The sequence below is a fragment of the Helianthus annuus genome, chromosome 2, assembly GCF_002127325.2.
Source record: "Helianthus annuus cultivar XRQ/B chromosome 2, HanXRQr2.0-SUNRISE, whole genome shotgun sequence".
Lineage (NCBI taxonomy): Eukaryota > Viridiplantae > Streptophyta > Magnoliopsida > Asterales > Asteraceae > Helianthus > Helianthus annuus.
The window spans coordinates 140,928,093-140,942,333 of NC_035434.2; the positions used below are offsets into that span (position 1 = coordinate 140,928,093).

Consider the following 14,241-nt stretch of genomic DNA (forward strand, 5'->3'; position numbering starts at 1 on the left):
TAGAATTCTCGGGCAATGAAGGACCCATTGCAGCTTTACGCTGGATAGAGAAAACTGAGGCAGTTCTGAAAATAAGCAAGTGTGCTGAAGAAGATAAAATAATGTTTGCTTCAAATCTGTTTAAAAATGCAGCCTTAGAATGGTGGAACACTATCCTCCAGTCAAGAGGAAGTGATAGAATTTATAACATGGAATGGGAGGAATTTAAGAATATGGTAGAAAGGAAATTCTGCCCTCCCAATGAAAAGGAACAGATAGCAAATAAGTTCCTAAATCTAAGAATGACCGGAGTAGACAGTAAGGGTTATACTACCACATTCTTTGAATATGCTAGGATAGTACCTACCCTTGCATCACCTGAACCGGTATTAATCTCCCGATATATCTGGGGATTAATTGGAGAGATTAGACATGTAGTCAAGGCAGCTAGACCCCAAACCATAGAGGAAGCTGTAGAACTAGCCAATACCTTGACAGATGAGTTAATCCGTACTAGAGAACAAGATCAGAGGAGAAACCTAACCCAAAGGCTTACTCAAGAATTCCGTTCTGGGAATTCCAATCGTAGGAATGTAGGTTCTACCTCTGCACCCTACTGCAAAGCCTGCAGAAAGAAGCATTCTGGAAGATGCTCTACTTACTGTAATTTTTGCAAAGCCCCAGGACACAAGGAAGAGAATTGCAAGAAGAAATCCAGTAATGGAATGTGCTTCAATTGTGGAGAAAAAGGTCACATTAGGACAAACTGTCCGAAATTGGCTCCAGCTGCAACCAACAAAAATCCTAAAAATGCCAGAGCATTCGTGCTAACTACAGAGGAAGCCAGGATGATTCCAGACGTAATTGCTGGTACGTTTTTAGTTAATGATATTTTTGCTAAAGTATTATTTGACTCTGGTGCCAACCAAAGTTTTATTAATACTTCATTTTGCAAACTCCTAAATCAATCATTAACTAAACTACCACAAGAATGTCTAGTAGAAACAGCAAATGGAGAAACCGTTAGAATTTCTGAAATCTTGCAGGGAGCGAGAATAGAAATTTTTAATCAAAAATTTATTGCAAACCTTTACCCAATGAATCTGGTAGGATTTGATGTCGTATTAGGAATGGATTGGTTAATAGCCAACAAAGCAAATATCTTATGTGATCAAAAGTCAATTCAGATAAAATCACCAAGAGGTGAAAAGATCACAATTAAAGGAGATAAACCCTTTAGATCCACTAAATTCATCTCTGTGATGAAAACTGCGAGTTGTATAAGAAAAGGATCTATAGTGTATTTGATTTCGATAATCACTAACACTAAAGGAAAAGAATTAAAAGATATTCCAGTAGTATCCCAATTTTCAGATGTTTTTCCAGAAGAATTGCCAGGATTACCGCCAGACAGGGAAGTCGAATTCAGAATTCATCTGTTACCAGGAACAGCACCAATTGCTAAAGCACCTTACCGTTTGGCACCCGCAGAAATGCAAGAACTGAAGAAACAAGTAGACGAGTTGTTAGAGAAGGGATTCATACAGCCAAGCTCATCGCCATGGGGAGCACCGATTTTATTTGTTAAAAAGAAAGACGGATCAATGCGTATGTGCATTGACTACCGGGAATTGAACAAAGTCACGATTAAGAATCGGTACCCATTACCGAGGATCGATGATTTGTTTGATCAACTTCAAGGAGCTCGATTTTTCTCTAAAATCGATTTAAGATCAGGATATCATCAATTAAAGGTACAGGAAGAGGATATTCCTAAAACCGCATTCAGAACAAGGTATGGTCATTAAGAATTTACTGTCATGCCATTTGGTTTAACCAATGCCCCAGCCGCATTTATGGACATGATGAACCGAATATGTAAGCCATATTTGGATAAATTCATAATTGTCTTCATAGATGATATTCTCATTTATTCTAAAAGTAAAGATGAGCATGCAAAGCACTTGCACTTACTTTTAAGTTTATTGAGAAAAGAAAAGCTTTATGCTAAGTTTTCAAAGTGCGAGTTTTGGTTAGAACAGGTACAATTTCTCGGACATTTAGTTAACCATGAAGGAATTCATGTAGATCCAACGAAAATCGAGGCAATTACCAAATGGAAAACCCCAGAATCACCAACTGAGGTTAGAAGTTTCTTAGGATTGGCCGGTTATTATAGAAGATTTATTCGAGATTTTTCTAGAATAGCCATTCCTTTAACTAAGTTAACCTGTAAATCTGTTAAGTTTGAATGGGGACCAAAACAAGAAGAAGCCTTTAGAATTCTTAAGCAAAGATTAACCCATACACCAATACTAGCATTACCAGAAGGAACTGAAGACTTTGTAGTCTTTTGTGATGCTTCAAAATTAGGTTATGGATGCGTATTAATGCAACGTCAAAAGGTTATAGCTTATGCATCTAGACAGCTTAAGAGTCATGAAGGAAATTATTCGACCCATGATTTGGAATTAGGAGCCATAATTTTTGCCCTTAAGATTTGGAGACATTATCTTTATGGTAGTAAGTTTACCATATTCACTGATCATAAGAGTTTAAGATATGTCTTCGGGCAAAAAGAGTTGAATATGAGACAGAGACGCTGGATGGAATTACTTAGTGACTATGATTGTGATATCAAGTATCATGCAGGAAAAGCCAATGTGGTGGCTGATGCTTTAAGTCGAAAATATCACGAAAAGCCAAAAAGGATACGTTCTCTTAAATTAAATCTACAAGTAGATTTAAACAATCAGATTAGAAAAGCACAAAAATCAGTAATCAAGGAGGATACTGAAAAATTAAAAGGAATAATTAAGGAATTAGAACAAGGAACAGATGGAATTTGGAGGTTCCATAAAAAGAGAATGTGGATACCTAAATTAGGAAATTTACGTCACCGTATATTAGAAGAAGCTCATAAGTCTAACTATACGATGCATCCAGGAAGTGATAAAATGTACCAGGATTTAAGGAAAAATTTCTGGTGGATAGGAATGAAAAAGGATATAGCAGCCTATGTTTCTAAATGTTTAACTTGCTCACAAGTTAAAGCTGAACATCAGAAACCCTCAGGATTGTTACAACAATTAGAAATACCAGTTTGGAAATGGGAATTGATAACAATGGATTTTGTTACCAAATTGCCTAAAACAAGGAAAGGTAATGATACAATCTGGGTGATTGTAGATAGATTAACCAAGTCAGCTCATTTCTTACCAATGAAGGAAACCTTTAGTATGGAACAATTAGCCAAATTGTATGTAAATGAAATTGTTTCATTACATGGCATTCCTTTATCAATTGTTTCTGATAGGGATAGCCGTTTTACCTCTCATTTTTGGTCAAGTTTCCAAAAAGCAATGGGAACCAGGTTAAATCTAAGCACAGCTTATCATCCTCAAACAGACGGACAAAGTGAAAGGACAATTCAGACAATGGAGGACATGCTTAGAGCTTGTGTAATTGATTTTGGAGGTAATTGGGACGAACACTTACCTTTAATAGAATTTTCTTATAATAACAGTTATCACACAAGTATCAATGCTGCACCATTCGAAGCACTTTATGGACGAAAGTGCAGAACCCCAGTCTGTTGGGCAGAAATCGGAGAAAAACAACTATCTGGACCTGAGATAGTACAAGAAACAACTGATAAAATTATTCAAGTCAATGAACGACTGAAAACAGCACGTGATCGCCAAAAGAGCTATGCTGATAACAGACGCAAACCATTAGAATTTCAAGTGGGAGATAAAGTGTTATTGAAAGTCTCTCCCTGGAAAGGAGTGGTAAGATTCATCAAGAGAGGAAAGCTAAGTCCTAGGTATATTGGACCTTTCAAAATTCTTAAAAGAATAGGACCTGTAGCCTATCAGCTACAACTGCCAGAGGAAATGGCAGGAATACATGATGTATTTCATGTATCCAATCTTAAAAAGTGTTTAGCTGATGAATCACTCGTAGTACCTCTTAAGGATATAGAGGTTAATGAACAACTCAAATTTGTAGAAAGGCCTCTACAGATTGAAGATAGAAAAATTAAAAATCTCAAGCATAAGAGATTGGTTCTGGTCAAAGTAAAGTGGGACTCCAAAAGAGGACCCGAGTACACGTGGGAGCTTGAATCCGAAATGCAAAATAAATATCCACACTTGTTCCAGTAGATCTCGAGGACGAGCTCTAAAACAAGGTGGGGAGGATATAACAACCCTCGGTAAAACAGACATCCTCATAATATTTCCGACGCCTTAATATATTTTAAAATATCTCGATGTGTCTTTATATGCACCCCGTATGTGAAAACCGAGCCCCAAAATAGATTATACTATATAAAATAAATAAAAACAATAATTATTAAGCTGAGGCGGGCCGCGTAAGGCCTCACCTCAAGCTTAAGCGGGCCGCGCGAGGAGATAACCAGACTTAGCCAAATCCATTAGTTTAGGCGGGCCGCGTACATAATCGTTTAAGTCCATGCGGGCCGCGCGCGTCTTGATTTGTGGCATGATACGGAGCCGACACGTGTCAGCACCGTGTCCAGTCTAGTGGTGAGCGGGCCAAGCTACGCCGTTGACCCACTGTGACGCGGGCCGCGTAGACCCGGCCCAAACTTCACGCGGGCCGCGTGGGGACTCGAATTCAGCACTATAAATAGAAGGCAACGGCCTTCAGTCCATTTCGTTCATTTTCTTTCTGTCTCTCTACACTTTTAAATAGTGGGCATTATACCCGAGTTCAATATCCCCTAAAATAGCGAGGTTCTGCTACGATGTAAGTATTATAACCCCTGGAGACGTATTAGATACGCTGCCCGATTGATCTAGGGTTCCGTAACGGCTGTCGTGGTTCTGCCCGACGTAGTCGTTGGAATGCCGTCTCGGGGAGGGTATTACTAATGTTAAAATGGGTTATTATACTAACACACGTGCATTTGTGTAATTTATAGATTATCTCCAGGAAACCCTTACGAAAAACCTAAAACAGCAATGTGAGTGATCCTTCTTTTTATGAACTCATTTTTGTGAGTTGATCCTTCTTTTTATGTACTCATTTTTGTGAGTAATCTCCTTTTTATAAACAGTTTTTACAAAACCTCACTTAATTAAATATATAAAGCAGTTATTGAGTATTTGTGAAGAATACAATTATAGTGGTTATGTTGGGGTTTTGTATACAAAATTGGTTACTGGCGTGGTAACATCCCATAAGTTGAGTATGACCGTACCACTGTTGTTAATTGTGATGTCTTGGATACAAATGTAATTGCGGATGTGCCCTCAATACTGTAAATTGATTTTTACTTAAACTTGATTAAATTGGGATTCACTCACCAGTATTTCCCACTGACAAAATGTTTTTAAAACGCGTTTCAGGTAACAATATGTGAAAGCCAAATAGAAGCCAGCTGGACAGCACTGAAGGCTTGGAAAAGTGGCAATAAAGTTACCTAAGAATAAAATGGATGTTTTTATTAAATAAATAGGATGTATTCCTATGAAACGTGTGTATTGAAAACTTGGGTTTTTACCCATATGTTTAATGTTATAAAACATGGTGGTTTACTCTGATTAAAATATTTCCTAACTACGGTCCTGATGAAAATTTCCGCTGCCAAATTGGATAAATAAACGTGATACCACCGAAACTGGCTCACGGCCGCCCGTTCCCGGGAGATAGGGATCGGGGGCTGTGACAAGGGATCAACGACTTCCTCAGTTTTGCTAACGACCATTATTGAAATTGTCAACTGATGGCTTGGAGGATCTTGCCCTAAGGTGCTGGCTGAGTTTGTCGCCTCATCCCCTTACCCATTTATTAAAACCCGATAAAGGAATTTGACCTATTGCTGTGGGGTATATCTAGCGAAGGTTGGTTTCCAAGGTGGCAATGAAGAAGGTCGGGAAAAACATGGCCCAGTGCTTGGGGGACTTTCAATTTGGGGTGGGAACGTCAAATGGTGCAGAGGCGGTGCTTCATAGTGTGAACAGGTTTCTCAACTCCTTTCATGCAGATGGATCCTTAGCCTTGCTTACTGTGGACTTCTCCAATGCATTCAACACGGTTAACCGCACAACCTTCCTTAAAGAGGTTCATCAACATTGCTCGTCAATCTATCGATGGGTCCAATTCCTTTATACCCAGCCTGCTCGGTTGTATGTTGGTAATGAGTGTATTGGGGCTACTACTGGAGTGCAACAAGGGGATCCCTTGGGGCCCTTTCTCTTTGCCCTTGCCTTACACCGCCTCATTCTCCAGGTGTAGGACCGTTGTAACCTCCCGTTTCATGCTTGGTACTTGGATGATGGGACGATTATTGGCAACGCGACTGAGGTTGCTAGGGCTTTAGACATCATCAACGAGGAGGGGCCATCTCTAGGGCTTTACCTCAACATTAAGAAAACTGAGGTTTTTTTGCCGACATGTGATGGGCGGAAAGTTCAGGACGGGCTTTTCGCGAGAGGGATTGGCAGACCAGAGAGGGGGTTAAGCTCCTTGGTGGAGCTGTTAGCCGTGACCCTAGCTTTATTAGGGAGTTGGCAAGGCGGCGGGCGGCGGGGGCGGTTGACCTCATGAAACTCTTGCCATGCCTTAGCAACCCTTAATAGGAACTCCTTCTGCTAATGTCTTGCATGGGGGTTGCTAAGTTACTTCTTGGGCTGCGGACTTGTCAACCCCATTTGTTGGTGGATGCGGCATCCCGGTTCGATGATGGCCTCCGGGAGACTATAGAAGACATAGTCGTAGGTGGTGGCCCCTTCTTTGGGGACCTCCAATGGCGTTTGGCATCTCTGCCAATGCGTCTAGGTGGTTTGGGCCTCCTCTCAGCTCGAGATGTTGGGGTTTATGCTTTTATGGCGTCCAGAGCTCAGTCTTGGGAACTACAGGATCATATCCTTCGAAACAGTGGGGTTGTCGGGCTCGACGGGGACTATCTGCAGGCACTCCAATGCTTAAATGTCTTTCTCCCAGACTTTGATATCGGCGGTTCCTCTAACAAGGACACCGCCCCCTCAAAGCCACAAAAAACTTTACCGAATGCTCTGTTTAGCAAAATCGCTCAAAGCCTGGGAGAAATTTTTGATTTGTCATCTCGCTAGAAGGCGGTGTGGGAGTGCCTGAAGGTTATCCCAATTGAGGGGCTGGGACAATGTTTGTCAGCAATAGAATACAAAGCCATCCTCCTTAAATACCGGCTGATGATCCCTATGTACCCAGAAGATGAAACCTGCCCGATATGTCATAAAGCTTGTATGGATAAATTCGAACAGCACGCAGTGCATTGTAAAGAGCTCCCTGGATTAAAATATCAGAATGACTGGGTGCGAGATGTTTTGTGGAACATCCTGAGAAGAGCTGGGATGTCGACAAAGAAAGAGGCTCATGTGAATTTCCTTACGGACCCTATGGAAGGGCGATCTACTCTGCGATCAGCGGATCTGCTCATCTTTGGTTGGGCTAGGGGAAAACATGCATGTGTGGACCTCACCGGGGTTTCCCCTCTGGTTGGTTTAAGGGAAAACGGGTTTGTAGCTGGACAAGCAGCAAGAAAGGCAGAATCAAAGAAAGTTGATAAGCACCCCTACTAGAAAAGTGGGCAATTGTGACCAAAATTTGCGACCAATAAAAGGTGGTCGCAAAATTAGCAACTAATTTGCGACCGAAATCAAAATGGCCGCAAAATTAAAGGCCAGCCCAAAATCGGTTGCAAAAGGGTCGCAAATTTTGCGACCACATTTTTCAGTCGCAAATAAGTTGAATAGTGGTCGGAAAACGGTCGCAAATACAAGAAATATATAAAAAACCAAAAGTTGTGACTATTTAAATCGGAAATACGAGAAAAATAAAAAAAACATAAGCTGTGTCAGTTTAAAACAGTCGTAAATACAAGAAATATATTATATAAATAAAATTACGACTGTCTAGAGGGATTGCAAATAAAAGAAAAACAACAAAAGCTAAATTAGCTACCTTTTAAAGCAGTTGCAAACAAAGCAATTTTAAAGTTATATCACCGTTTTTTAGACAAGGAAAGCAACACCACGCGCTACAAAACCACTTAAATCACCATTTTTTTCCAAACTGAACTGAAAACCCTAGATCCCCAAAATTTCACAACTTCTGTTATAAAGCGCTAATTCGACCATCAATTCACAAAATTCCGATCATGTCGCCGGAAAAACATAATTCCAATGGTTCGCCACGCATCCGGAGCAACTTTCAACAGTCAATTTCATCGTTCACAATCTCATCATCATCGACCTCCGCATTCTCTTCTCCGGTGAGATCCACATCTTCGACAAGAATCACCATCACACGCAACGTTACGTGATGGCATCTCCGTCCGTTCGTTTCTCGATCCATCACAATCACACATCCCCTAACCGTACGATTGCATCCATGACGTCACCTAACCGTTTGGTTACATTAGCTCTGGTGACTCTGTAATAACGAGATCCGCCATAGTTGTACGGTGAGATTTTAATGTTCTCACGCCTCTGCGATAGTTTAATATTATATATTTCAATTTTTGTTTCTAATCATAATTTAGTGTATAATGTGTAATTTGATCGTGTTTGTGTTAGATATTCTAGGTTTTGCGAATTGACACGATGATATACTTGTCTATAATGTTTAATTTTATCGTATTTGTCTTAAATATGCTAGGTTTTGCGCATCGACATGTTGAAATACTTGTATCTAATGTTTAATTTGACTGTAAACAAGATAAAGCTTGATTTAGGTTAGAGTTAATAAGGCTTAAATTAGTGAATTGATGCAGGTGCTGGGGCTTTGTGATTGGAGTATAATTGGTTATGCATTTGTATTAGGATAATTGGTTATGCATTTGTATTAGGAGGCGATAGTGGATATTTTAACAAAAAAAGTTTGCACAGGTAGTTAATGATATGCAAATGGTATTGTCCAGTTCGTTTCGTTCATATGTCTCTAATTTGGTTGGCATATTTTTTTTGGATCTGTTTGTTTTGCTAGATCTGTGTGAAATCTGAATTGTTGTTCAGGTATGGTTAGATCTAGGGTTTACGTTTAGATCTGTTTGGATAACAGTTTTTTGTTGTTCTAATTAGCCGATTAGATATATATTTGTGTGTATAAATAACATGAGGGTGATAACTTCGTAGTTTTTATGTCTAAAAGTTTTGATCTAGGTACGATCTCCTTCAGTGTTTACTTAATGAGAGAGTATTGCTAAAACCTTAATTTATATGATTTTAAGCAAGTTTGGTACACTGGTGATCAAGATCATGTTGGAAAGGAGAGTTGATAATGTGTGTTTACATGTGTCTGTTTCTTATGGATACAATATATTCTCCTCTCTCTCTAGCTCGAACCAAAAGTTTATCAAGAGAGAACATCCAAACTTGACCAATGTTAAGCTAGTCGGCATTCATAGCTGCCTTAGTGGAACAACTTTTCCAATGTAGACTTAGCTTTCACCAAAGCTAATTTCCATCACACACCGTAACCCAACAATCTCCCACTTGAAGGCTGTTCATGAAGCCGACTTGTGATCTCAAATATACAATGTATCCTCCTCTCTCTAGCTCGAACCATTCTCATCAGTTATATAAAAGGCCAGGCGAGATTCTTCCCCATTTGCAGTCAAAAGTAAATAACATGTTAAGTGAGAGTTCAATAGTGTATTTCTGTTATACTTTTAAGAGTGAAGGATCCAGGGATGTTATCACACTAGGAATAATATCCTTGACTATCATCAAAAAATTCAACAAGATTGTAAGTTTTGCTTATTAAAAATCACCATTTCTTTTTAACATAAAGGGACACATCCTTGAATTTCTGTCTCAAATCTTGTTATTTCCAAAGTACTATTTATAATTTTCTTCTCCAGATAAGGCAGCCGTCCCATTTGGTACTCCGTAACCAGAGAAGGCTCCTAGTACACATAGGCTTCTTCAGGTTGTTGGTATGGTGTATGGGATTTTTTTAAAGTAATTTTAAATTATCTTTTAACTGGTAACCTTTTCTTTTCTTTTAAATTAATATTTTTTAAAGTAATTTTGTTATGTTATGTATTTTTTTAAAACTAAAGAAAGTGTCACTTTTCAATCTCATGCACATTTTTCATGGGTTCATTTTAGATGTTTCAAAGTGGGCGGGTGGGCAGCTTGGGTAAAGAATCAAAGTGGGTTTGGTCCAAGTGGACAATTTATTTTCAGTACAAGTTATGGTTGGGTTGAACCGGACATTTTTTTGTCCAGAAATTTTTAAAAATTAGGGTGGCATAGATAATTAAAAATGTTATACTAACTCTTATAAGAATCTTACTTTTTTGGGGTAAATTTATGAAATATAAATACACAATGCATTTTATAAGAGCATGTATATTTGATAGGGTGTACATATTCAGACACCTTATTCCCTAAATCCACACCCTTCTAGACGCCTCGTATAGACCTATACGAGGCGTATAGGTTTGCTTTTCCCGACAGCTTCTGCACCTCGTACAACGTCACATCAGTCAACTTATACGGGGAATCTAGCCCTGTACGAAGGGTCAATACGAAGGTACTTAGACGCCTCGTATAGGTCTATACGAGGCGTCTTGGACTGACCGATTTGACTATGATGAGACTATGCCCGACATGACTTAAAGGCATACGGGGAGTAAAGACCTATACGAGGCGTCTTTAACTCACATAAAATGCAACCTACAGTGCGTTCTTGGTCCACATCCGAGCATTCAACAAACAAACACTCACATTCTGTTTCTTCTTTTATTTGTCTTTGCGTTATTATCATCCCGGAGTGTTGAAATGTCATCATATTGGGACGGCAACTATATCTTCGGGCAGTATTCTAGCGAAAAGTGGGGGCACGAAGGCGTTCCGGTAACAGTTATTAGCGTAAATGTTTTAATTGCTTGTTGTTTTAGTTTATTATTTACTAATGATGATACGGTTATCTATTTTGGAGGAGTCTGGCATTCCCGATTCTAATGAGCAAGAGGAGGTTGTGTCTAGTATACAAGGAAAACAAAACAGCCCGTTTCTAGATTTGAACAAGCATCCTCCTGTTGATGAAACAGCCCCTGTAGATGACTCATACCATGCTAGTGGATACGGAGGAGACGGTGGATACGGAGGAGACGGTGGATACGGAGGAGACGGTGGATACGGAGGAGACGGTGGATACGGAGGAGACGGTGGATACGGAGGAGACGGTGGATACGGAGGAGACGGTGGATACGGAGGAGACCGTGGATACGGAGGAGACGGTGGATACGGAGGAGACAGTGGATACGGAGGAGACAGTGGATATGGTGGATACGGTGGATACGGTGGATACGGGGGATACGGTGGATACGGAGGAGACGGTGATCATCAGCAATTCATTTCCCCGGGCACTCCTTATGTTCATCAAAACAATTCGGACGTTGGAGGATATGGTGGTTATGGTGGATATGGTAGATATGGTGGTGAAGCACCTCCGATTCTGGACAGTCTGTACTTAAAAAAGACGGTATAAATTACTATTTTATTATTAATATTTTTATTATTATTATTTTTATTATTATATTATTATTATTATTATATTATTATTATTATTATTATATTATTATTATTATTATTATTATTATTATTATTAATATTGTCGATGTTACAGGTTTTCAACTCCTTAGATGAACTAAAGAAACGGATACAAGAAATAGCAAATGCGGATGGTTTCGTTATTGTCACCCGTCGATCAAAGAAAATCGGGGGAAGAACCGGGAGGGTATGGCTTGAATGTGATCGTGGTGGTGAGCACCAGAGTACAGCAACACTTAGAAAAGCTGGAAGCAAAAAAACCGGTTGCCCGTTTTACCTGCTAGCTGTTCGAAACCACCCGTATGAAACCTGGGAGATAAAAGACAGAACAATTGAACATAACCACGAACTTTGTGAGGACCTGTCGGCCCACGCGTTTGTGCGAAGGTTTACTCCAAGCGAAATGAAACTGATCGAGCAGCTAACAGCTCAAAACATGGAGCCGCGCAAAATATTTCAAACGATAAGGAAGCAGGACCCCGACAGGTTTCATGTTCAGAAAGACATTCAAAACGTTGTAGCGAAGATTAGAGCCGAACAAAGACAAGGATTGACTCCCATGCAGTCACTAGAAAATGTGCTGATGAACAACGACTTTATTTACGAGACACGGGAAGAACCCGGAACAGAGATCGTAACAGAGATCTTCTTTCTTCATCAGGACTCGAGAGTCATGTGGCGTGCATTCCCCCACGTCATGATGATCGATGCAACGTACAAGACAAACATATACAATATGCCCTTTATCCAGATTGTTGGTATGACGCCTACCAACAAATCGTTTATTATCGCGCATGCCGTTGTTAGTAAAGAACGGGGTGATAACTTTGTGTGGGTGCTTGAGAGGGTTAAGGCAATGTTGGATGAATGTATGGAGCCACGTGTGATTTTAACGGATAGAGACCTAGCCCTTATGGGCGCGTGTGCTAAAGTATTTTCAGACGCCTCTAGGCTTCTTTGCAGGTGGCACATACAACAGAATGTTATGAAGCACTGCAAGGGTGCCTTCACAGACGACGACTGGAAGAAATTTATGTCATTCTGGGGGACATTGATTGAGTCTCCATCCATACCCATCTACGACTACCACTTGCGCAACATGCGAAAGCGACTTGTGGAGTGCAAACGTTCTAGTAAGTTTTTCTAATAACATACGACTCACCTATGCAAATTTTATTAAATTATTTTTACTTTTTAGGAGTCTTCAAATACGTGTACGATAACTGGCTAAAAGACTATAAGGAGATGTTTGTCTTTGCGTGGACTGATAAGAGGCGCAACTTTGGTAATCGTACTACAAAAAGAGTTGAGAGCCAACATGCCAACTTAAAGAGATACGTCGAAGATAGGAGCTCGCTGGACCGTATAGTTGGTTGTGTCCGGGATATAGTTGAGACACAGTTCGGTGAAATAAGGAAGACTTTTCGAGAAAGCATCGAAAAAACAATGAAACACCACAAACACCCGATGTTTCAACACCTACTTGGAAAAGTATCCCACAAAGCCCTTGACTTGTTGCATGGAGAGGCAATTAGGAGGCTAGATGTCTTGGAGCGCTTTAATTCATCATGTGGTTGCCAAATGTGGCACAGCTGTGGGTTGCCCTGTGCTTGTAGGATAGAAAAGTACATGCGTGAAGGTAATAATTGTTGAACGTACAACACTTGTGTGATATATTTCCTTTTTTCATTTTACTTAAACAATATTGTTTTTAACCGTGCAGAGCGTCCGATTCAACTCGAAGACATAGACGTCTTCTGGCGGAAACTTAACTTCCAAAGTTGTAAATTGATAGACGACTCACTTGACGTGGTCGAAGAGCTAGATGTTGTTAGACAACAATTACAGTCGCACCCCCCAGCTCAGCAAAAAAGCCTGCTTTCAAAGATTAAAGCGGTGTTGACTCCAACGAAATCTACCAAGAAACCACCGGTTGTCCAACAAAATACTCGTGGCCGACCAACAACAAAGCACGTACAAGAAAGGTTGGACGAGGCCTCTCGTATAGATGAAGAATTGAGGAGAAGCTCCTTCGGTGATGCAAACACGTGCTTTGAAGGTTCACGACAAAGTAAGTACGATAAACCTCGCCACAGCTCGTACGTTCCGTCTCAGGCCTCACAACAGTCGGTTATAAGGTCCCAAAAACCCAAAGCGACCCTAAGCCGTTCAAAGAGTTCTAAGAAGAAAGAGACACGAGATGATCACGGTTTTCCTTTAATCATTGGGGACGAGTACGTGGGAATCATCGAACGGTTTAAGTCTGACATTCCGCCAGTGTTCCATCCGTACGTCTCGTGCATACGAGATGTGATGCCGGACGGTCATTGTGGGTTTGGTATGTGGCTGTGGGCTTAGGGATGGATCAGAGTTCATGGGGGCTTATTAGGAGGGACCTTGTCCAAGAAATGGATCAGAACGAATCGATCTGGTTCCCAATATTTGAAGCATGGGCTGATGGTTATTTTCACACGCATCGTCAGGGCCTAATTTGGGATTCAGTGGCCGGTTGTGGGGAGAATCACTGGATGGACTTCCCCTTTGCAGGACTTCTTATTGCACAAACGTACGGTATCGGGGTGCACCTGTTAACGACAACCATGGGTGCGAGTTCCACTTACTTCCCAATACTAAGTCCTCCGGCTAATCAACAACCATTATTCATAACGCTTACACATGTTAACGAGAACCA

The 14,241-nt window shown here is 40.4% G+C and overlaps 2 protein-coding genes across 2 annotated transcripts in view; both read left to right on the plus strand.

The window, feature by feature from the left end:
• The first annotated feature begins 12,009 nt into the window (after positions 1-12,009).
• Positions 12,010-13,907, plus strand: LOC110894235. The gene is made up of 3 exons (XM_022141430.2): positions 12,010-12,682; positions 12,748-13,188; positions 13,273-13,907. Exons 1-3 carry the CDS (start codon positions 12,109-12,111, stop codon positions 13,905-13,907), a joined length of 1,650 nt encoding a protein of 549 aa, XP_021997122.2. The 5' UTR covers positions 12,010-12,108.
• A 2-nt stretch (positions 13,908-13,909) lies between these two features.
• LOC110892500 overlaps positions 13,910-14,241 on the plus strand; it is a 528-nt gene continuing 196 nt past the window's right edge. Inside the window, exon 1 of the mRNA XM_022139660.1 lies at positions 13,910-14,241. This exon is cut by the window's right edge and continues 196 nt beyond it. Within this exon, the coding sequence (XP_021995352.1) occupies positions 13,910-14,241 (332 nt within the window).